Below are 24115 nucleotides of genomic sequence, written 5' to 3' on the forward strand. Positions count from 1 at the left end.
ATAGAGGGAGTATTAAAGCTTTTATCATGCGAGTAAAACAAATGTGCAGTAGAGGAAAGAAAAGGCTCGTCCACTCCAATTACTGGATGAGGATTCCTGTGGTATTTTGTCTGTATGTCAGAGTCCCAATTACTGGAGCCTCGCTGCTACAAAGGAGTGTTATCTCTTTCAGCCCTCATGACCAGAGCACAGCTTGTAAACATGAACCTAAAGGCTCAAAAATTAGAAGGCAGATACAGAGACTTAAAGGTCGCTGTTTTCCTTTTTCAGCCAGTACTGTGAAATTTCAGAGCTGAGTGCATCCAGTTGGAGAATTTCTGGGGCAGGTTGTTTGGGAAGAAATGGAAGCACAGCGTTTGGCTCCAAGAGGCGCGCCCTGCTAGGCACCTTTGTTCTGCTAGGTCTTCTTTAAAGGGGATAAATGAAAAACATCTGCCCACATGGTGCAGGAGAGATAATACATATATATGCATGTCTAGTGTACATAAACATAGCACAGTGTAAGGCACAGAATAATGATATGGATTTCTCCATTTGCAGTGGCAGGGAGCAGTCATCACCATGTAGACTTCACAGTTGGAAACTTTAATTCTTTCGAACAAATGAGAGTGGAAGCAGTACCTTTCAGAATATAAAACATACAACCTGTTATCGATGCTAATGATTTATTATCTTACATACTTGAAATGTTTTGATTAGATCTTGACAAGTTTGTCTGATGACAGGAATTTATTTCTTGATGCTGTAAGCTGTCAGGCTTGTGATAATTCACACATGAAATTTGCTCGGTGCTGTTAAGCTGCAACGAAATCTCCAACTTTAGAGAACTCAGACTGGAAAATAAGAGGAGCAGGTTTTTGGACTTTTTTTTTTTTTTTTAGTTCTAGTAGCTGTGAATTTTTGGTACCTTTGAAAAACTTGAACTGGTGTCCTGTATATGACTTAGCAAAGCAGTACTGATGGTTTGTCAGTAGCCTTATTAATCATTTAAATCTACGTCAACGCCGTATCTAAACATGGAGAAGTGGTTACCAGATTATATGGATTTTTTTTTTCCATTGACTGTCTTCAATATTCAGTGGAAAAAAATTATTATTATTATTTTTTTTTCTTTTGGGGGAAGAAAAATACATCACTTAGGTCAGCACCCTGGAAGCCAGGAACTGAACTTGGCCCCGTACTTGTCATTTTGGTGCGAAAAGCCGAAATTCAGCAGCCCCAGAACCTGCCTGGGGCCGCTTCTAAGGCCTCATTCAGGCGTCCTGCCCCCTGCCCACCGCTGGCACGGCACAGGCACAGCCTGCACTGGCTTTCCGAGGGGACTGACAAGGAAAGGGACTGATTTTCTCCTCGCCCCGGGTTTGGCTGAGGGAGGGCTCCGGGACCCCGCCGCGCTCCCGCTGCCCCCTGCCGCCCGCGGCCGCCTGCTGCCACCTGGTGGCGCCGGGCCGCGGGCTGCTGCGGGCTGCTGGCTGCCAGGGCTTGCAGCCGGGTTGCTGCTGGCTTACACAGAATCACAGCACAGTGAAACCCTTGCCTTGAAAGCCCAAGTCTTCCCTCGATCCTGCTGCTTGGGTGCAAACCGCTGTTTTCTCAAGGCCTTGTCCATTCGCTGATATGTAGGTGGGTAATACGTACTAGCATGTAAAATTAACTCTCCGTTTTCTTTCTGTTTTCCAGAAGGAGCTCAGTCTACCTAGAAGAGGAAGCTTGTAAGTAGAGCTATTCTTTATTTGATGCTTCTTTGTTTTGAACACATATAGCTGTTCCCTTGTGGAAGTCATATAAACAGGCAGCTAACTCTGTTTCCTCTGACAGAATCAGTCATACACATGGCAACAGCTTGCATTTCTCAGAGATTAAACCCCTGCTCATTTCCTTAAGTATAGTAGGAAAGATAGGAGTAGTGTAAGCTTACTTGTAATTACCAGCTTCAGTTGACCCCCATATGGAAGTAGCTGTGGTGTTGAGTGTTGCTTGCACTGACATCCCTCAAGTGACTCCACGGCAGTCACTTATTATTTATGTGATGAGGACAACTTCGATTGCTGCTCTTCAAACAGTCCAAGTGGACAGAAATCCCCATATGTATTCCTGGGTCAGGTGTTTGTGGAGCAGTCAGTGTAATCGAGATATTTTAATAAAGTAGCAAATGTTGGAAAAAGTAGGCTTTTAAAATTAAGTTTAAACAAATATATATATATTTTTTCTGTTCTAGTACATGGTGCTTAAAAATTTTAGCGAATGTTTCAGTGATAGTAGGAGAACTTAGCCTTTACTATACTTACAGATTTGTGGTGGAACAAATTGCATTATTGATTGCATTGTATAAAAGAGAAGGCATTTGAACTGGCTGCTGTTGCATTATGATTTAAAATTGCTTCCCAAAGCTTGTATACTAGACAAAGCTCACAAAAGCATATAACCTTTCTTCCTCAGGTTTCTGGTTTTAATGAGAAAAAACTTTCAATCTTTTAATGTGAGCTCTCTCCTTTGTATAAGAGGCAGCATTTGGAAAATGCTGTGTAGTGCCAGTAATTCAGTGCTGAACAATACAACGGATCAAAAGGGCTTTTTTTTTTTTCTTTTAAATGGGGTATGACCAAACCTTTTTACTTAGTTCACATGACAGTGGTGAAACACTCAGTGAGTTAGGTAAAGAACATGAAACTCTGATAGCTTTTATTTATTTATTTATTTATTTATTTATATATCAGCATGCCTTAAAGGCTGGTTTAGCTATATTTGCTAGATTTGTAAGAATGGTGATGTTCAGGAGTTTAAGATTGTGAAGGTGCTTTGAAAAATTGCTGGAGTAGTGAGTTACCAACAGGGTTTTTGTTTGTTTATTTAATATAACTTAGATATTTTTATAACAAAAGTTTTGGAATTGAAATTGACGATGCCAGAGATTTTTCCTTCCCTCATTCAAGTTTGGAGGTGGGTATGACACTGAACTACACATACACTTACCTTTGAAATATTTGAGATGTAAATGAAATCCTTCAGATGTGTAACATTTTATTTAGTAGTAACTAAACTGAATGACTGAATGTTTTCTTTCTACACTGATTTAACACCTTTAGTTTTTATTACCTTACTTCAGTTTTCTTCCACAAGTTAATGCCTTTTAAGCCATCATTATGTGAAGAAATTCAGCAACCTGTGTCGGGAAGATCCAGGCTATAAATTTTAAACGAGGTTGCAGCTACTAGTGAGACTAAAAGTCTAGGGAGAATTGAAATGTATTCGGTTAGTTGAACTTGTTATCTAGTTGATTATTTGTATTTTCTGGAATCATAGATTCTGTTGTCAATTCTACCAAATGATTTTTTTTGTTTGTTTGAAAAGTATAACTATTTCAGAAGTCAGTAGTGCATTGTGGCTTATGCATATTTGTGTTGATGATAAGCATATGGGCTCATTGAAGCAGGTCCTATGGAGTTGATTCAGATATTCCAGTATTAGAGTATTTGATTTAAAAAAATAAAATCCACTGTTAGTCTTTGAATCAGGAATTGGAGAAAATTGTATCAAAAAAGGCAATAATTATAGTGTATGTGTGTATATATAAATAAAATAAACATATTTATGAATTTATTTGGCCATTCTGTCGAAAAGGGTGGTCTAATAATGTGCTCTTAAAATACATACTGTCGGCATTTCTCAGTTCTTTTGGAGGCTTTTCTTCTGCTTGAATCAACTTAACAGTGAACATCATATGAAAAATAAATTCTGAAAATAAAATTTATTTTGAAAAGGTATTCTACTGTGGCTAATGATAGGGATATTTATGGATGTAGCTAGGTCCTGAGTCATTGACTGTCGTTCATTGACTTTGCTTCACTGACAGGAGGAGAAGCAGGAATTGACAGATGGATGAAGCCTCTGGCTTGGAGCCAGAAATCCTCAAGAGGTGCATCCATTTTCTGCAGAAACTCCAGCCTTTGTAGCAGTTCAGGACTAATTGTATTATATAGAAATATATAGGCACTCAGCATTTCTCTGTGCGCTAGTCAGGAGGCTGGGATACATTAACTACTGTAAAAAGACCACATCTGGGGAGGAAGTCATTATTTCCCAGCAAACCAGAAGTGGAAGGAAGACTTGATTATTCACAGAATCACAGAAGGGTTGATGTTGGAACCCTGGAGGCTGGGTGGTCCAACCCCCTGCTCAAGCAGGGTGACTCAGAGCAGGCTGCTCAGGACCACGTCTGGGTAGCTTTTGAAGATCTCCAAGGATGGAGACTCCACAGCCTCTCTGGGCAGCCCGTGCCAGTGCTCCCTCACCCACGCAGTGAAGAAGTGCTTCCTGATGTGTAGACAGAGCCTCCTGTGTTCCAGTTTGTTCCCTCTTGTCCTGGCACTGGGCACTAAGGACAAGAGCAGAAGAAAGAAGACTCTGTCTTCTTTGCCCCCTCCCTTCAGGTATTTATAGACATTAATAAGATCCCCCTGAGCCTCCTCCAGGCTGAGCAGTCCCATCTCGCTCAGCCTCTTGTCACAGGAGACATGCTTCAGTCTTTTTGTCCTCTTGGTGGCCCTGTGTTGGATTCTCTCCAGTGCATGTTTGTCTCTCTCTTGTACTGGGGGCCTAGAACTGGATGCAGTACCCCAGGTGTGGCCTCACCAATGCTGAGCAGTGAGCTCTTCCTGACAACACTTCTTTTTCTTTATTTGACTTGTGGCTTCATATTTATCTGGGTCTGTATTAGTTGACTCTGGTTTTGTGCAGGAATTGATTGTAGGCATGGACAATGTTCCTACTCTTGCGTGCACAAAGGAAGAGAAGAGGAGTGAGATATCTCAGTATTTTGGCAGGAGAGAATGAGGAATTTTCCCACATAAAGAAGGTTATGTGTAAAAGCAGAACCAAATGAATGGTTGGATGGAGCTTGTGAAGTCTCTTGATTAGCAGTTCTTCTTCCATATGAGCAGAAGGGAACACAAACCCAACGTAAAAAGATGGTTTTGCCCTTGGAGGTGTTGCAGTCTAATCTTAAAATAATAACCACAGGGTGAGTAAGATGGGGGAACTGTGCGCAGGATGACATTAAGAGGAATGCCTGATTATCTAGATACCAATTTGTTGTCAGTATAACCTTCCACAGAAACACACAGACTTTAAGCACGTTTAAAACACTAAAAGAAATTATGCCCAACTGAGCTGTAGGCTGCAAAGAGGTTGAATAATGCAAGTATTAGAAGAGGAACAAGTAGTTGCATTCTGTCTCTGGTGTGGCTCAATAATCTGAGTTCAAAGTTTTCCTTTAATAAATTATGCATATAAATGTATTGGCTATGTTTTTCTGGTGCTTTGTTCACAAAAAATAATTACCATTTATGAATATTTTCTTTAATATCAAACAGTGAATGCAAAGCGATAGACCCAAACTTTGATCTCCTTCCTATTAGTGGAAGCGGTTTAATTACTTGCAGCCATTACCCTGCTCTGTTTTTTGTTTTTTGTTTTGGTGCCACGGTGTGTACAGAGATGAGTTTTTGTACCGATGGATGCAGCTTTCAGATGGTTTTGATGTGCACCTGCACGTGAAGTGCACTAGAGACATTCCAGACTTGAAAGACAAAGGTGAGGAGCGCGCAGCAAGACGAGGCTGATGATGAAGTGCTCGTGCTCGTGTGCGTAACAGCAACGCCACTTCCAAGAAAGCAGGCTGTAAAGTGCAGATTTTCTTTGTGATTGCAGGATATACAACACAATAGTGCAGCTCACTATTCCTTCTGATTGCCTCCCAGCTAATCAGCAGTCACTAAATCTAGTTGGGGATGCATTTGAGCCATCTGGTCTCTTGTTCGCTATCCCATTTTTAATAAATCCACTTGTATATAACATGAACTTTATTGACCTGCTCAATAAAGGTTTCTTATGAACAGCATAGGTTTGTTTGAACTCCTTGTGTTCTCTTAGGTAGGTTTACTGGATTGGATTGCTGTGATATTTGTCCTGTCCAAACATAACACTTTATAAAAAGAAAATATCGCTTTCCCAGTTTATATCTACATCAATAGTAATTTCCTCAGCAAAGTAAACTTGTGACACCGGTTTTAATTTCAGATGCAAGACTTTTTAATTTTTTTTTCCTGTCATCAAACATCTGTATTAAATACAGTTTTTCTTTTAAAGTGCGTGCCTGAGGGACAAAGAACTTGGTGACGTAAGAAGCATTAAAAATAACTATAATCTAGAACATATCCAGTGAAAATAGTTGTTTCACCAAAAAATCCCACGTTTCTGATGGTACCAAGTCTCTGTGGCTCTAGACATTTTGTAGTTTCATTAAACAACCCTTCATAATAATGTGTTAAATTTACCCAGCTTCTTGATGGTAAAATAACGCATAAACACACCAAGGCATTGCTTTGGGAGGATGTGCTGAATACCACTTTATACCAGTTTCTTTTTAAACTGTAATGCTTGGACCTTGGAAACAACACCAGATTTGATAGCAGGAAAAAAACCCACCCTGAGCTTTAATGCTGGTTTATGTCCTTTATCCTGCCATGCTCAGGTGCCATGGGAATTTCCTCCCTATCTGCAGAGAAATGGAGTATATCATTCAGTTTCTGTTCATCTTGGAGGGTAAGCATTTCTGCTGGGGATCGATGGCATTGCCCTGCTAGGAGCAAACACTGTGCTTTGAGTGAGGACAAGAAATGGGGAAAGAAATGGTTCTGGAAAGGAGTTATGCTACTTGTGCACACTGTACTGTCTTGGCTCCGGAAACAGAGTAAGAAATAATGCCTTCGCTGAGTGCTTTCTGCCTGTGATATCTTTATAGTTGAGGAGAGAGAGAGGTGCTATATTCCAACTGCTCCATCCTCTGAGCTGTGCTGGAGCAGCTCACAGGCAGTAGATCAAAAATAACCCGGTGCTCCTAAACTGATATGTGGGGCTGGCTCTGGAGGAGGAACGTGCCGAATTCCTCCTGCAGGACTCTGCAGGAACATTGCTGTTTGTACCTTAGGCTTTAAAAATAATTTGGAAGTGTTGTTTTTATAAATGAAGTGAATTAGTGAATATGGAGGATTTTAGTGTTCTGCGTATGTTATAATCTCAGAGATGAGTTTATGGAGGGTTTTTGCCAAGGATTTCAAAGCGAGAAAAGTTTTTTGTGCAGCTTTTGTTATCAAATTTCCACTCTTTAATCCAAATACTCATTTAATAAGTAAAATAAAATTATACACGAGAAACATCAAATTCGTGTTTGTACTTTTGACTGCTTGCTGCGCTTTCTTACCTTGGAGGCGGTGTGGGGGTGGCTCTGGTTGTTGAAGGAACAACCACCCAAGAAAGGAAAGTCACTCGGGCACCCTGGGGTTGACTTTTGAGACCGACAATTTGTTTCCCGGGTGGGACGTGGCTGTCGAGAGGTTGTGAGCTTGTGCGGGGCACTCCTGCTGCGATGTGAATCATGGGAGGGGCTGCAGATAAGGGCTGTCATCTGCAATCTGGCTTGATTGACGAGCGCTTCAGAGCAGCAGCGGGCTTCACATGCCTAAATAGGGTCTTTAAGAGAATTGCTGTATTTTGGAGAGCCTTTAAAGTGTTACATATTTGGGAATTTTATTTGGAAAGTGAACTTTTGGACAAATAACAGTTTAGGAACACTTGGCATTACTTTATGGCAGTTTCCGTAATAGCGTGGTATTGATTTGGAGGTGATTGCAATTACCATTTGCAAACAAAACTGCAAGACTTGCATTGTACCAGGAACATTGTATCCCACGGAAGGCAATTCCCTGCCCCTGCCCTCCTCCAGCGCCTGGCCGCAGCGACTGCTGCTTCTGCGCTGTTCTCGTTTCAGTGCCAGAATCCATGAAATTTGCAGCTGAAACGTGGCCCGGTAGCTGCCTGAGGATGTTGTAAGAATAAAGTTGTGCGTGTTCTTAAGTGGATTGATTTCCGAAAAGGGCCGGTTCACGTGTTTGCTCAGCGATCGAGAACAGCTGCTCCGTGTGCCGCGGATGACTCTGCAAGGGCTTTGGGTGGAAGCGGTGACTCTATTCCTATCGCAGTGTGAGGTTGCCAGCTGCTATGTGAGATTTCTGCCAGAATCCTTTCAAGTGTGCCATCGCTCCCGTTGGCTTTTACGCTTTCCTTTTGATTTGGTGCGAGCGACTGCTCCTGCTCCTTGAAGCCCAGGAAAAGTTTGCCTCTGATTTGCTGAGCGCTAAGCCCGAGCGTGGCAGGAGCACGCTGCTGTCTGCCTGGCAGGTCAGGTCGTTGGTTTGTCTCTCTGACTTTTCTGTGCCTTCGTTGCATACTGGTGGGCTTCGTTTCCGTTCTCTGGATGCTATAAATAGACTTGTAGAAGATTTTTTTTTTTAATATATAAATAATGACGCTTTTGACACGAGCCGTGTGATTAATCTGGACCATTACCGAACTCCTAAGGTCTCTGTGACACTGGGGGTACGCGAAGAGCTTGGGATTGCACTGATTGTTCTCTGCTCTGTGTTGGAGTGATAAGAGTGGGCTCTCCTTTCTGGCTTTAAGCCTCTTATTCTGGGAAGGAACATAGTGTATCATCAGCACAATGATGAAACGGAGGAAACAGAGGCTTGGAGCCCCATCTCTGCGGATCCAGTAAGGACGGTTGTGAAAAATAAATTTCATTTAAACATTTCAAATGCAAACTATGAAGAAAACAAGCTAGAATATTCTGTGCAAATAAACGTTGCTTTTATTTGTTAGAACTTTATCTGTCACGCTTATGTGGCTGTACACAAAATTTCATTTTGAGAACTTTAAACTTTTATTTCTGTGGAGCATTTACCATAAAGTATAGCCAAAAAAAGAGCAATATTTCTATGTTTTTAAATGGCGTACATTGTGGTTAAGTTTTATACCTAGCATTAATTTAGTTAAACTAAATGTTTGTAACTGTCTTTCTAGTTAGATCACTCTTATAAATATAAAAAGTGCTTCTAATAATCTGCCAGAAAGCTGTCACAGGGCTCCACTCTAATGAAACCTTTGCTACCTTTGCCATCTTCTTAAAGTTTTCAAATGTGTTCTTAATTTAAATTTGAAGCAAAAAAAAAAAATCTTTATTTACATTGCCACATATTCCTACAAATGAATTCCTTTTTAGTACTGCAGCCTTTGGAAATGCTTTGAAATCTGCTATAGAAAATTGCTATTTATGATGTTGGTAATGATGTTGATTATTATCTCTACTAGTTAAAATGAAGGAAGCTGTATATTTAATGCTATATGTATATGTAGGGGAAGTTAAATGAATCTGTCACACAGTGAAGGGAGGAGCAGGGTAAGAGGCAGGCTTAACCTTTTGTGTCTGCAGACTGTAAAGCTCATCAGCTGTTTAAGCAGAGGTTGCTAGTGGGGAGGATTTCCAATATGTAAAGGTTGCTTACTGATAAGAAGTATTTGGATTCAGTAGGAAATTAAAAGTAGGGAACATTAACAAACATGGTTGACTTCAGGACTTCCAATATAGCATGTCTGAATACCAAACAAAAGCTGAAGCACATCCCAGATTTACCTTTTGCTGGGAAAGCTTATGTTTAAGTACAATAAATAGAAACTTCTTTCATCGCTCAATCAAAATCAGTTATAGTTGTAAAAATATGGTGGCACTAGGCTGTGTTTTAAAACATAAGCACGGTAAGCATAGCATGGGACTGCATTGTTAAGCATTGTCCAAATTTTAAAAAGGAAAAGGCTGAATGTGCAGTGATACCAGAGAGCATACATGTGGACAATACCCTGTGCAGTTTGTGACTCCCTACGTAGAGTGTAGGGACGTACACAGTACATTTAAGCATTGAGTTTTGAGGATTAGATCTAAGAACTTTGCATTTTCTGGTACTGATCATAGGTGAATTGTAAGATGTTAAATACTTAATATATTTCCTTTTGCAATTTCTGTAACGTTGCGTGGTTGGAACATAGTTATGTGCAAAGCCCAAAGGACTCCAACTGGAGATGATGTATTTGTGGGTCACATTGATTATTCTATTTGGATTCCCTGTGCTGAAAAAATAAGAGTGGTTATATCACCACTTAGGAAGCAAAATGTCACTTGTCAGGCAAACCAGGTAATAAGCTGTATAATTTTTCCAGAGGGATGGTTGTACTAAAACACTTGGTTTAATTTTTTTCAAATAACCCCTTGAAGGGTTGAGCTCATCAGTGGCGCAACACTGCCCTAAAACTTGGTGACAGCCTGAAGTTATGAATTTACAGCTGATATGTTCAGCTGATACAGATTCAACATAGGAGTATATTCAGTATGTGCTTATCTCTTATCTGAAAACTCAAAACCTGTTTTCTTGTCCCTGTATAAGAATCTGGGCAAAAGGCTTTCATAGTGTATGTTTATTTCATAATACATTATTTTGGTTACCCATGATTTCTTTATAATACCAATATTTGTAAGTTAACTTTTACTTTATTTCTAGTGAAGGACATCTCATCGTGTATAGTTCAATACAGTAGGTGTAAAAACTTTTTTACATTTATATACAAGTCTGTTTGCAGCTTCTTGAAAAGCAGCTACTTAGAGAAATTTTCTGTGCTCTCTGCTTGTAAGGATACTTGTTGGCTGCTAACTCTACAAAAGCAGGATAGTTCGCAGAGCTGAGCACAGAGCTGGAAATCAATTTTCTCAGCTGTAATCCTAATGCTACCATGGATGTGCTGTGGTTGGGTCACTTAACATCTTTGTGCCTCAGTTTCCCCACTGCTAAATTAGAATCAACCCATTTTGTAGTGCTGCTTTCTGGCTTAATTAGTTGTTTTAAGACATTCTCAGTGCTAAATGTTCTCCAGTTAAGGGTTCATGTTTTCACTAATTATTTTTGTTGTTGCTGTAGCTGTGGTATGGAACCATGGCTCCCAAATTGCAATCTGTGAAGGCTGTGATACAAATGGCTCATGTCAGTCACTGGCGCCATTGGCAGCTTTGTTAATTTCTCCCAACTAAAAGTTTGACAATGCCGTGTGATCCAGAAAGCCTGGGAATCACTGTAAAAAAAAAAAAAAAAAAAAAAAAAAAAGAGAGATTTGGATAATTCCAGTTCAGAAGATTTTTCATAGTGGGAAAATAATGTTGAATAGGTACTGTATTGACTGACAAATGTGTTGTGGTTTAGATGATAATTGAGTGACTTCTGTCCACTTAGTTTACTACATTTATTAAGAAGATATAAGTTGTGCTTTGAAAGCTGTTTTTCTTTGTATTTAAGTGATAAACAGAAGATGTGATATTGACCCTGATTTATTTTTTTTTCTACCGTGGTACCTTGTCAGAATCTCCTCTCCTTTGTTCTCCCACTGCCGAGGAAGTGATGTTCATCCGCACATGTTCTCTCCTACATCTGCTCCAGGTCTGCAGCACCTTAAATTCCCATTTAGTGCTGACTGTGCACTTGTTACTTCTCCTCTAGTATTTTACCTGAACTCACAAGCCCAGAGCAATCCGTCTAGTCCATGCTACAGCCATCCTTTTCAGTGGAGGTAAGGAGAGGTATCGACCAGGAATTTCTAACAGTTTGGTGTTGGTGTAACCGTTTATGAACTTAACAGCTTTCTAGTTCAAGAGAATAATACGTAACAGAAGTGAGAGCCTAGTAATGTGTAATTTACCTCCAACCTTGTAGTGTTGGTTGATGTTGCTCGTTTGTACACATTTTTTAGTTCATTTGTAGTTGAAGACCCTGCAGAGGGAAGAATGGAGTCCTGTCTACCTGAGTGTGCATGCACATTCCCGGCTGAACCTTTTGCTGGCTTCTGTGTGCGTGTGCAACTTGTGTGGTGCCTCACAGGGATCGTTGATGTCAAGAAAACCAACTTTAAAGTGAAACAGCTTGGAGTCTGGTCCTTAAGAAGCCCTGCCTGGAATTGTGGGTCTGTGCTAACCTGCTGCACTCTGTTCTTTTCACTGTGAATCCTCGTTAGTTTCTTACTGAAGCTAACAGGCTGAGGGCTGTCTGCAACACAGGGTCCACAAAGGATAACGAGTAAGTTTAAGCTTGTTGGTACTGTGCTTAGATACGGGCTACAGGAGTTTGTAAACTGAAAAAAAGTCCAGGACAGCTCAGTTTGTACTAAGGTGTTTGAGAGCCTGGCTGGCATCCTTCATGTTCAGGAGTAGCTCTTGCTCTACTCTGTGCTGTTAAGCAACATGCAAGACCCCAGTGGAAACCTCTGGTTTATTCACTTGTGATACCTACTGAGATGGTCACAAAGCCTAGCACAAGGTACAGATCTTTGCGTGCGCAGTTATGAAACTTGAGCTAAATGGTACCTACTTAAAACTTGAGCCAGGGGACTGGTTTTGAAGTCGGCATACTGCAGTGTGGATATAGCTGGTCAAATTTCAGTTACTCATCAAGTGGTAATGCAATCGCCCCTGATTGCAGGCTGTTATTTCAGAGGGAGGGTGCTCTTGCTGGCCAGCTCTAGTAGGAGGAACAAGAAAATGTGAAGTTTAGCTATTTTAGGCATCTCTCCCTCTAATGGAGAGTAATGTATATTGCATCTGTTGAGTGGAAATCAGGCTGTCAGCAAAGGATAGAGGCGTTGTGTGTGCCTGTACTTGGCTTCTTGTGCATTGCCAGGGAGAGAGGTGGTCACCCAGCCTGCTGCTGCCTCCCCTGCAAGCTGGGCAGCAGGTGGTGAAAATTCTTGGTGTGCTGCTCACTTCAGCAGCACGTGCAGTGAGGGGAAGGGCAGCGACTAAAGCGCTGTCTCTTAACGTTTTAATGTCATTGCCACCAATATAATTTAAAAGGAATTTTTGTTATTTAAAAGCTGGTATTGGGTAATGTTCCTGTACAAGGGTTATTAAATGTGGTTTAATGCTGTTTAGCACTGGGGCTAATTAATGGTCTGGTAAGTAGTAATTAATTATCAGAATTAGATTACTGTTAAAGTAGGTTGAGAACAGCTCTTTTTGAGAGGGGATCTAATGATTATTGATTTTCCAAAGCCTTTTTGGTAGTTTTTTTTTTTTTTTTTTTTCCTTTGAGACTGCTCCAGTCTTCAGACTTTAGACACGGGTCATTGAATAATTTTACCTTTAAGAACAATTCATGTAAAAGTCATAATATCGAGTTATGTTTCGCTGTTACTATGGACTCTTCTTGATGATGATATTTTTCACATATGGGGACCTTCCAGCCATCTGCTCTTTAAATGCTGAATGGTTGATGATTCACAGAGACGTGGTTCTCTGTAAGAGCTTATGTCTACTATAATAACTTTTTATTTTTGTCCTTGTTGCTTTCACCTGTGCAGCTCTTGATCCTGGTTTATGCTGCCTTTCTTTGTTGTAGCTGTGTTTACTTGGTTACAGTACCAGCGATAGCCATTCCTGCTTGCTTAGAGCAAAGGTTCAGCTTGGCAACTTATTGCTGTCATTGATCTACACAGCTTAACACCCTCAGGTTAGCCAGGCGGTGGTTCATTTCCATCGCTGTGCAAATGATACTAGGAAATGATGGGAAATGTAACTAAAAGGTGTATGGCTTCAAGTTAGTTTTCTCATTTTTTACCATCAGTGTGTTGCATTTCAAATATCTGTACAGTTTTCCTCCTTCTTGCTTCTTTTGGATGGTGTCTTCAATATTTTTAAATGGACAAACGAACAGCTGTTTGTGCATCTGATATCAGGTGTGTTCTACAGCTAGCATACAAGTTCTGGCTTCTGAAAGAAATAATCTAGTTGAGAACAAAAATATTTTATACTAAGCTTTGCAAAATTGAAAACAATGTAAAACATTCTAAGAATAAAAGATGTGAGGTGGCACGATTACAACAAAAATAAATGGATAGCGGGCGAAAGAAGATTGCTATAGTTGATACAACCATGGGTTGGAATTCAAGTCATGTATCTTTAGGAAGAAAAGAGAATGATGTCCAAAATTAAACTCAAGGAGTGGGTCTCATATTTGGGTTCTGGCTTGTGTTCTTCTGGGGGTAGCAAGGAAGTCAAATTACTGAAGAATATGAGGCCATGTTTCACAGCTGGTCCTCTTTATGAGCTGAGTAAATATGGGCGAGTCTTTGTACACCCATATTTGCCCTTTAATTTAATCAAAACATGGATTTACCGCAGTTCTTGATATTAAGTTGCTTAGAAGATGCCATGATTTAGTTGCTCCTAGAAGTGAGGGGCCTTGAGACTAAAGCAACATGAACTTTCCCCCTGTTTCACAGATTATTACACCCTGTAACTCCCTCAGCAAGAGATAAATTAGTTTCAATACTTCTAGAAATGGATTCATTTCTTGGTGGTAACAAGGGTGAAAGTGTTCAGGTCCCTTAGTTCTGGCCTCTTTGGTACTGCAGGTGAGGTGAAATCTCAGCAGAAATTTCCTTTATCCTAACCAATCTAGGGAAGAGTTGAGTTCAGTTGCATTATTTCAGGGACGTTTTCTTGTGCTATTTTGATTTTGTGAACTCATGCCAATAGTGGAACATATTGATAGAGGGATATATGGTAGAGATGATATTTATAGGAATGTTTTCTCTCAGAGGTTCTAGCCTTGATAAAGTTTATTGATCATAGATATTCATTTTTTATAGCTCTGCAGAATAGTTTTAAAGATTTCTTTTCCAGCCTGTATGAAATCTGGTCATCAGATCCTAGCTGTCTTCAGTAAAACAAAATGGGAAACCTGATGTTGCTCCAGAATACTTTGAGCACAGTACATAATTACTCGATCAGTGTGTAATTACTATGTTATGAGTTCAAATAATTAGGATTTTATGGACATCTGTGATATAATTTAAGAATATACTAATTTACTTACTTAAGAACTTTATTCTTAGAAACATTTAATCAATAACTGTGGTAAGCAACAAGAATATATTATACGTAGTCTTTTAACAAATGTGCTGGGAGGATTGCCTGCCTTTATTTAAAGCCTTTCTCATATAAGCTCTTGCAGTGGATGAGGGGACACCTATATTTAGAGCTACAGCTTGTTCGGGTGTATGAGCGCAGTCCCAGCCAGTCTCTTCTATTGCTGTGACCAGATGGGCTTCCCAGGCGTCGCAGCGTGCCCAGCAGCTCAATTTCACCAGAGCGTGGGGATGGAGAAACCTGCCTTGGTTGAGTGGGGTCTCATGTGAGCCTGGTTCTTTCTCTCTTTTTACGTGCTGGAATTGCTAGTGTGTCTTGGTGAAGGTTGTATAACTCCAGTCCTTTACTTCAAGGCAGGTGTAGAAATCCCTTCCATGGTATAAGGGTGTGTTCTTGGTGTTGTGTGCCTGCGCCTCTCCCTGCCTCCAGTACCTGTGTTCTGGGTTTTGACTGGGAATCTGGACGAGAGTTAATTTAATGGTATGCTGAATAGCATTCGCTAATCAGCTTAAAATGCCACGTGTCTGGTTTAGCTAAAAAACTGATAATAAACATCTTAAGTACATAAACTTAATCTGTCACAGTTGTAACTCATACCCTCAGCAGAACCACCAAAACACTTGAATAAACCTGCCTTAATGAGATTGCCTAAAACTATGGTGGTTAAAATGTGTCAGTACTTCTGTTAACATAACCAGCACAGAGCTGATGGCTGTGTATAGAGTATGTAGATACCTGAATAAAGAAGCTGCTTGGATTATACAATAACAACATGAAAGACCTTCAGCACCATAGTTCCCTTATTGCAAAATCTCATAGGAAAACAAAATTCATTTAATATTCACAGTGAAACTTTTGGTTTGAAGCATACATGTATTTTACAACAGCAGGGCAGCACCTGTAAACAGAAGTTCCGTATTTTTAGAGAAGGTGAAAAACATTTCAGAATTCAAACTTGAGGAGATTCTTTATATTCTTGTTTTGGGATATCTCCAAGTATGTCAAGACGTGGTGATAGTTTCCTTTCTCTGCTTAAACTTCCTCTTAGTCTAAAGTCACTTGATACAGCTTTTAAAAGTTTATTTTGGTTAGTATCGTATTTGACAGATGGCAGAGGATTAATGAAAAGGGCTATACTCAGATTGAATGACATTTGAAAATTGTTCTGTTTTTGTAGCAAGTGATACCTTCCTGCTTTAGTGCTTGATTTGGTACAGGTTCTCCTTTCTTAACTGTGCTAAATAATCGGTCAGCCTTTACCGCAATACAGTGTAATGACACTTTTGGAAGCAGTGGAGATAAGCAATTCACTTATAATGAATAACAGAACAACTTCATGAATATGTCATTATGCATAATATGAAATGGTGAATTTTGAGTAGGGAATCTTTTGGCAACTGAATTGTAATCTACATCTCACTTTGAATGAATGAGCTTCCCAGAATTCATTTCTTTTTTAATGGAAATTTTTCTCTTTATTCCTTTTCTTCTGTATCAGTTGTTATTCTTGGGAATAGGAGATGGAGACAGAGGCTACAGCTAGGAGATGGAGACTACAGGGAAGAGACATATTGGTGATGCCTAGAACTCACCTGGCTCAAATTTCTCATGCTGATTGGAAACTGTTTGCTTGCCACGTGGCTGGAAATATTCAGGCATGGTGGCCTGTGGTAGGGAGTTTTATGTGCAGAGTTCATTTGCCTTGCTTGTAGCTCCGTAGCCTTCTTACACCAATGTGCAGGTGAGGGCTGAACTGTGAAACTGGCAATTTCAGTGAGTTGTATCGTGTTGTATGGCATTGTCTGTAACATTGGCTGCATCTTGGTAAAGTAGTAGGACCCGAGACATAGCCTCTGATTGCTCCAGTGAAACATTCTGATTTTCTGGTATCTCTCTTAACTCTCTCTTCTTGTGCCCTAAGGGTTGCCCCTCTGTGTTGGTGGTATCAGTGGAGGAGGTGCGTGGCTTCGCTTACAGCAGTCAGGAGAAGCATCGCTGATCTTTTTCCCAGTCTGGCTGTATAATTTTTTTCATGTCGAGACATTATGTAAATGCTAAAATCCCCACATCCTGCTTGGGTTTGCAGCAGTGGAAGAGTTAAACACTGGGGTTTGGAGCATGAGGTGTGAATTCTTGTCCAGTTCCAGGCTCACTGTGCAGGCTGCCCTCCGTAACCACTTGTAAAGCATAACCTGGTGGTTTGACCTGGCGAGTCAGAGGCTCCCAGAGGGGAGTACATACCTCTGACTTGAGAAGTTGGAGTGCTTTAATGTTTGCTAGCCTTTTCACCTATAAACCGGGTGATTCATAACTTTTTTTCTATGTAAGTGTGTTTGAAGGCTCTGATCTGCTCACATGCCGGCATATGAGTCGACTTGTTTACTGCCCCTGAAGTATCCAAAGAGTTTGACGTGGCTGGGAGCAAGGTAGCAACTTCTAGGGAGAAACTACAAGCTCGGAAAGTTCTTAAAATGCTGTAGTAAAAACTGAGGTTTTACTTTTTCTGTTTTTATCCTCAAATGACAGTTATTTCCTCAAAGAAATTGTAGTGTGCTCAGTCTGTGCAAGATCCTTCCTTCCGTATAGCCTCTTCCTTTTGATCTTGAATGCAGATACAGAAACAGCACGGACACGGAAAGACTCGTGGCAAGGGAATCATTCTGAGAAAGACAAATATATTCTTAACTGGCAGTCGTACGTTTATTACTGTCGAAGTCTCTGTAGACAATTCCATGCATCTTCCACAACTTGGTTTTTAATTGCACTGTGAGGCAACCAGGTTCTCCTTTGTTTTGACTTGGAAATCTGTGAACGTGCAAACAGACCTGTTTACATCCCATACCAAAGAGCTAACAGTAGACAAGTACTAATAGCAAGTACCCAGTGTCAATTTAACAGACAAGCTAGAGAGAAACAGAGATTATATGACACAGCTGCTTGCATTTGCATGGGATTATTCCTGCCCATGACCAGGAGATTCCTCTTGGATTTGTTTTCAAAAATTGCCATTTGAAGCCATGAGTTGCAATTTCTGATTTAGATAGATGAGCCATTTAGCAGATCAATACTAACCTGAAGGCTTACAGAAAGTTTTTCCTTTTTTATATTCTAAAACGTTTCAAGGAGATATTGCATCAGTTTTTGAAATTGTATTGCATTTCAGCTGCGTCTAGCCACCCTCATCGACATCGAACTTCTGTGTCAAGGTTAAGCTCTTGTTGGAATACCATGCCAGAAGGTCTGCAATACAGCTTCACCATCTACAATATATCCTTTCATACTCTGTTTTCTACAGGCTATACCTATGTCTTCCTTTTTTCAACATCTCTTTTCTTTTTGTTATTTTTTCATCTAAAATGCACTCGTTCTCATCCTCCAAGCTCTCTCTTACTCTCATTTTTCTACTAAAATTTTGCTATTTTGGCTAGCGTTTATTATTCTGTCATTCAATCCCTGCTGTGGTACTTGAGAGCACAATCTTCTAACCTAGTTTACATTACACTGTCAGTATGAATTATTAACGTTCTAAAATAAAGTCTTCAAACCGTAATCTTTGCAGTGGTGAAAGAGCCCTGTGTGCCTTTGTATTCCTTCCTCCCCTCTCTGGCCTTTCCTTTCTTTAAAACCCCAGCTCTTTACAGTAGGTATGTTACTGATCTCACTGTCAGGAAAAGACTTGCTGTGCAGTGACAGTCGCATTAGCACATCTCTGGGCTGGAACTGGTATTTATTTACATTACAAAAAAAAAAAAAAAAAAGTTGTGGAAATAATATTTAGTTTCTTTTAGAAGATCTACTGCACAAGTACAAGTGATACAATGGGTTGCATTGTCCGAGAAGGTAGACAATATTTTTTGTCCCATGATGTTCTAGTTTGTGTTCTAGATCTAAAATGAGAATCTAAAAATGAGTCTCATTTTTATTTGACAATAGATGAGAAATTTAAAATAACAGAGCAGGTCAGGTTATAATTCTGAACAAATTTTTAGTACCAAGGGAGTTCATCCAAAATAAATGTGGCAAAAATCCACATCAGCTTTCCTCCATGTTTCACTTAAACGCAACTGTTTGTCCATTCAGCTTCTGAGAAATTGGTATGTTCCAAAATCATGAAATGCCCAATTTTCCAAGGGAATCAACACACAAATATTTACCAGAAGCATTCCTTTAAGTCACAAGTGCCTGCATTTCACTCACAGAGAACTTGCAATTAGTTTGAACAAAATGGAGATGATTGCAGCTGCACTTATCTTCGATACAGAGGAGCAGCCCAAGGGGACGTGTTCCAGCCTGTAGCCCATGGCTTCACGTGCGCAGCCTCCTGTGACACCAAGATGGATCATAAAACCGGGACCTGTCGCTTCTGCAACTTCTCTCTTCTTATTAGATATAAGAGCAGATGCAGACTACACCGTAGAACGCCACAATCTACTTTTTACATACTGTTGTTGTAAGTGATCAGAGTTGTGAGAAGTACTTGATTAAATAACTTTGCAGGTTCTGTTTTCTCTGCAGAAATTACATTCCTTGGACACGCAGGTGGTGTTCATTTGCATGTGTGATTTGTGCTGTCTTGGCGTGTTTGTGTAGTAGTTTATGTGTTGTACAAAATAATGTGAAGAGCTGAAAATTATTACTTGTGTTTCTTAGTAGTTTTATTTTTATAGGTAGGACAGAAACCTAAATTATTTTCATTTGAAAATATCAGAAGTCCGAAATGTGCTCATATTTTTTTTTTGATCTACCACATCTGCGTAATGCTGCCTCTGCTAGTCAAAATTTAGAAAACAAGAAAGTAAAATACGAGGTGAATATTCCTATATTCCTATTCCTATTTATCTACATTTTCTTTTTTCTCTCTATCTGAGGTATTTTAGAAGTGGCTATATATATTTATTTTTAAAATGTCTGAGCAATGTTGTTATATAATTTTGCTGCTCGTTATATTAGGTTAGTTTTTTTATGCCCTTTTGTAATGTGCTACAGTAGAGTATAATACAATTTAGCCGTGCAAAATTTTAAATACCATTTTTAGTATTTTGAAATGCATTTTTCACTGGAGACTGCAGAAATGGTTGAGAGTTCCGTGTCTGTTCTGTACTTTATTTCAAAGCAGGGAATTCAGTTTGGGACAATTTGTCATAAATTATTCAGTCTGCTTCAGTGTTCCAAAATTGCCTGTCCCTGTTTACTTTTATTTTTATATATATATATACAGACATAGAAATACATACAGACACTTGTAAGGGGACATGCATGTTAGAACTCATATGTAGAACACAGAAGAGCTTGTAAGTATCATGTAAATTTTAGGAAATGTTGCTTTAGTAATGTATCAGCTTTATGGGTTCCCCAGAATTACTGTAAAACAGTTCATAGAGATGTATCAATCTGTAATTATTAAAAAATCAGTGTTCCAGGCTTGTTCTCATGTTCATTCTGTCCTGTACATTTTGTATTTCTGAGGCACACAAGTTGGAGTAGTTTGTTTGCCTGCTGGTTGATGATATGTTATCACTGCTTTCCCAGACTTTAAGATTAAAAGCTAAGCTTGTGCTGTGAAGATTCACATTATTCCAGAGGAATAACTAAAATAGGGACCAGTTTCTGTTAAAATTCATGGCCAAATTAGGATTTAATTCTGTCTTAGAACTAGATGAACTTGTTATCCCTTTTTTCTTTTTCGTTTTTTTTTTTTTTTTTTTAACTATGAGCACTCATGATGTTCCCTAGCATGGTTTTGATTTCTCATGTCTTGTCTGTACCATGGCTTATTTTGTAAAGTCTATTCTTATCCCATGCTCTAACTTCATTAAGAATTTATGCTTGAAAATGTAAAATTCATCCTCTTAGTCTGTTCACTACATTAGCATTCCCCTTGCTCCCAGAATAACTTCGTAGCCAACAATCCTACCAAATAAGCCTTTTGTCTCAGAAAAGGCATGGTAAATGCAGGGGCTTTACGGTATCCTTCATGAGTTAAACAAGCAATGAGGAAATGAGCTGCAGGGTGGAAGTGCCGGCTCTGAACACGCAGGTTGGAGCAAACAGCCGGAATTATCCCTAGGAACAAGTCAGACGCCACTGCTTAGTTTGGAGTTCAGGCTTGAGTTGCTCTGCTGGGTACCGTCCTGCCACGCAGGCGGTGTGATCCCTGCTAGCTGGCTATGAAGGGTAGCCCCGAGCCTCAGTGCTCCATCTGAGTCCTCGATGTGGTGCAAAATACAAAAACCCCATTACGGGAGGGTTTAGCGATAGCTGTGCTGCTTGGTGGAGAGGCTGATGCAAGGTGGAGTGGCTGGAAAAGGGATGAAGACGTCTTCCTGTTTGCAAATACGGCTGCATAGTTAATTCATTAACACTGTACTACAGGTTAGGAATAAATTTTTAAGTGCATCTTTTAAGTGCAGCATGATAAATAATTCATGATTATGATGACGAAATGCCATGGTGGTGACAGGAGGCTCAATTTATGTTTTCCTTTGGCTGAGTTTTGGCTGGTGGAGAGGGAAGAGCTTGGCAGAAGGTTGCCGAGGTTATAGCATCTCATGCTGTGTTCTCACAAGCACTGCTGAGTGGTATCAAGAACGTTTTGGATAATGTATTAAAGGTTTTTGTATAAATGCGAAGGGAGATTTTCAAAACTGCTCAGTATTTTTATTTTTCAAATGTCTTCTCATTTGTATGGCATTTGAATCACATACCAAGGGGACATTTGATTAAATAAGATAACTGACATTTGAATCATATATGAAGAAAACAGACCAGGGAAAGAATGCTAGTTCGAGTAACTTATTTAAAGAGGCTAATTGACCTTTCCATGGCATTTGAGCCCAGTCATCAATTTTGTGAACTTGAAATCATGTTAAATGTATGTTGTATTGAAGTTGCCAATATCTTACTAGTGCTATTTGTGAATAGTGTTGTAAAGAATATCAGCAAACTAATTAGTATTTTTATAAATAAAAATCCAAAGAGAGATTTTCATTGAATATTTGTAGGATTTGCGGCACAACTAACTTGGTGTTTTAGCATTGTTGGCTTATTATCACTCTTCAGTAGAGTTTTCATATAGAAAATACAAATTATGACAACAGAGCAACATCCTCGATATCTAAGTGAGTACAATTTTGTAAGAATTGTTTTAGGACTAAGGTATCAGGTCAGCTGCGCATGCTTAACCTGTGCTGTGATACTGTAGTGAATTAGATAGCATTTCAGGCTATTTGCTATGATGACAACCCCAGTTAGTTCAGTAACTGTGCCAGATTAAAGTTACATGAGAAGTTGGCAGCTCTTCTTCTAGTATATGGAGTGCACAATGCCTTATAGCTAATTCTGCTGCACTTCAGTAAATGTTGCTGATCCTTTGAATCGTTATCTAAACTAATGCAGTCACTGGGCTGTTATCTGCATGGGAAATGCTCACCAGAGGGAAGTTGGGTTATTCTTCACCCCAGAAAACCCAGCTATCAATTCTTGGTTTAATCTTAAGCAAATGTGTCCTTTGGAGTCCTTTTGTACAGAGCCAGTACTTGAAATCTGGCCGAGCCAAGGCAGTTAGAAGAGTGCAGGGCTTTGGGTTCTGTATTGACTTGGAGCTGGGGTGTATGGAGCTTGGCTGATTTCTGGAAATTAATGAACAAAAGAAATGAGAACGGTAAGATTGTGTAAGGAAGTGAAGAACGATAGAAAGGTGAACCTTAAAGATATATTCAGCTTCATGTCCTCTGTCTGACTGCTACTTACATGGCTCGGGATGGCAGTCTGCTGCATCTCTTCTGCATTTGCGTAGGTCACTGTTCAAATAATAATGATGCCCCAAATAGCTCACACATCCACACATCTTCTATGTATTTTTTTTTAATCTTTTTAAAGGAACCATGCCATGCTTTTTAAGAAGCTTATAGGAAGAACTTTATTCCTTTCTTCATGTTGAAAGTTCAGTTTTCCATTGGAGTTTTCATGTTACACAGTTTTGACTACATTGTTGGTGATATACAGCAGTTATTTCTTCAGTTCATTTTCAGTTTTATTTATATTATTTTTATTTATATGGCAGTAATTTTCTTGTCAAATATGTCATTTAAAGTTTAAAATAAAATTGATACTCTCTTTATAGAGAATAGAATGCATCTGCTGGTTTGTGATTCCTCCGAACAATTCAGCTTTGCTAGTAAAACAACTTTAATTTTCAGGTATTTCTAGTGGCTAATTTGTGTATTTGAGGTATATAACTACTCAAAAATGTTAAGTCTGAAAGTACCACTTATTTATGTGACACTTAATAGCATGTAACTATTCAAGTGATTGAATAATTAGGTAGTTTTTTTCCCCAAGTAGTATTGCAACTGGTTCCTGTTACACAGCTTTCCTTTACTGTGGTACAATTCAAGAGTTATTCTCGCTTGAAAACTATTGGACTGCTACATGTTTCATCCTGGTTGAAATATCTCAAAAATATAGTGAAAAATAATAATAAAAAAAGATTGTGGGAACTTTTCTTGAACAATAGTCAAAATCTAGTCAGTCACAAGAGTTTTGACCTTTGTGGTGTTCTTTTTCAAAATGACATCAATGATCTCCATGGTACCACTTTAAACTTTATAAGGAGTTCAGCTTACTTTTAAAATGAAAGGTTTTATTTAAAAGAAGATGGTCTTATTCGCAGTGAATTAATTGATTGTTTACAAATGAGAAGTGTAGTTGCTAGGAAAAAAGTCCAGAAAGTCATGGATTTCATGTGGACTGTTTGCCTAACTGTGTTCTCAGTTAATGTCAGGCTTAATTAATGTCCCACTTAGGTAATGGTAAATACGGGAAATTGAGGAAGTCTTTGACATGGCTATTTATAACTGCCCAGTGGATGCAATGTCATTGGGAGGGCCCTGGAAACTACAGATATGGTCAGCAGAGAAGTACTCCATCATCGCAGGAGCTGCAGAACGTTTCTGCAGATGGTCTTCTCTGAGGACAAGCTGGATGTGAACTGAGTGACGGAGATTGATGGAGGCTGAATACCCTGAAAGGCAAGTGGAAGAGTTTTAAGGAAGGTGGTTTCTTTTGTGTTGGAATCCCAGCAGGGTTGGGAATTCACAAACATATTAACCGATTTGTGAGCTAAATATAGTTGAAAGCTGCTCTTGTAACACATTTGTGTATGTGGTATTTTTGTTGACACACTTTCTGACGTGCAGAAGGCTATAGTTCTGAACAAGTGAGAATTTCTAGACTTCATTCTGCACAGTGTTTTGTTTG

The 24115-nt window shown here is 39.5% G+C and overlaps 1 protein-coding gene across 9 annotated transcripts in view; it reads left to right on the top strand.

Annotated features, from left to right (window-relative positions):
• MAST2 (microtubule associated serine/threonine kinase 2) overlaps positions 1 to 24115 on the top strand; it is a 189458-nt gene that overhangs the window by 79875 nt on the left and 85468 nt on the right. For 6 of the 9 annotated variants that reach the window (XM_084528014.1, XM_084528015.1, XM_084528016.1 and 3 more), the window contains one exon: positions 1681 to 1712. In XM_084528014.1, the coding sequence (XP_084384140.1) occupies positions 1681 to 1712 (32 nt within the window). Of the gene's footprint in view, positions 1 to 1680; positions 1713 to 11298; positions 11506 to 24115 lie in introns of all 9 variants that reach the window. The other 3 variants (XM_084528012.1, XM_084528013.1, XM_084528017.1) reach the window with 1 other exon arrangement.

Source organism: Aythya ferina (genome assembly GCF_964211825.1).
Source record: "Aythya ferina genome assembly, chromosome: 8".
NCBI classification, from domain to species: domain Eukaryota; kingdom Metazoa; phylum Chordata; class Aves; order Anseriformes; family Anatidae; genus Aythya; species Aythya ferina.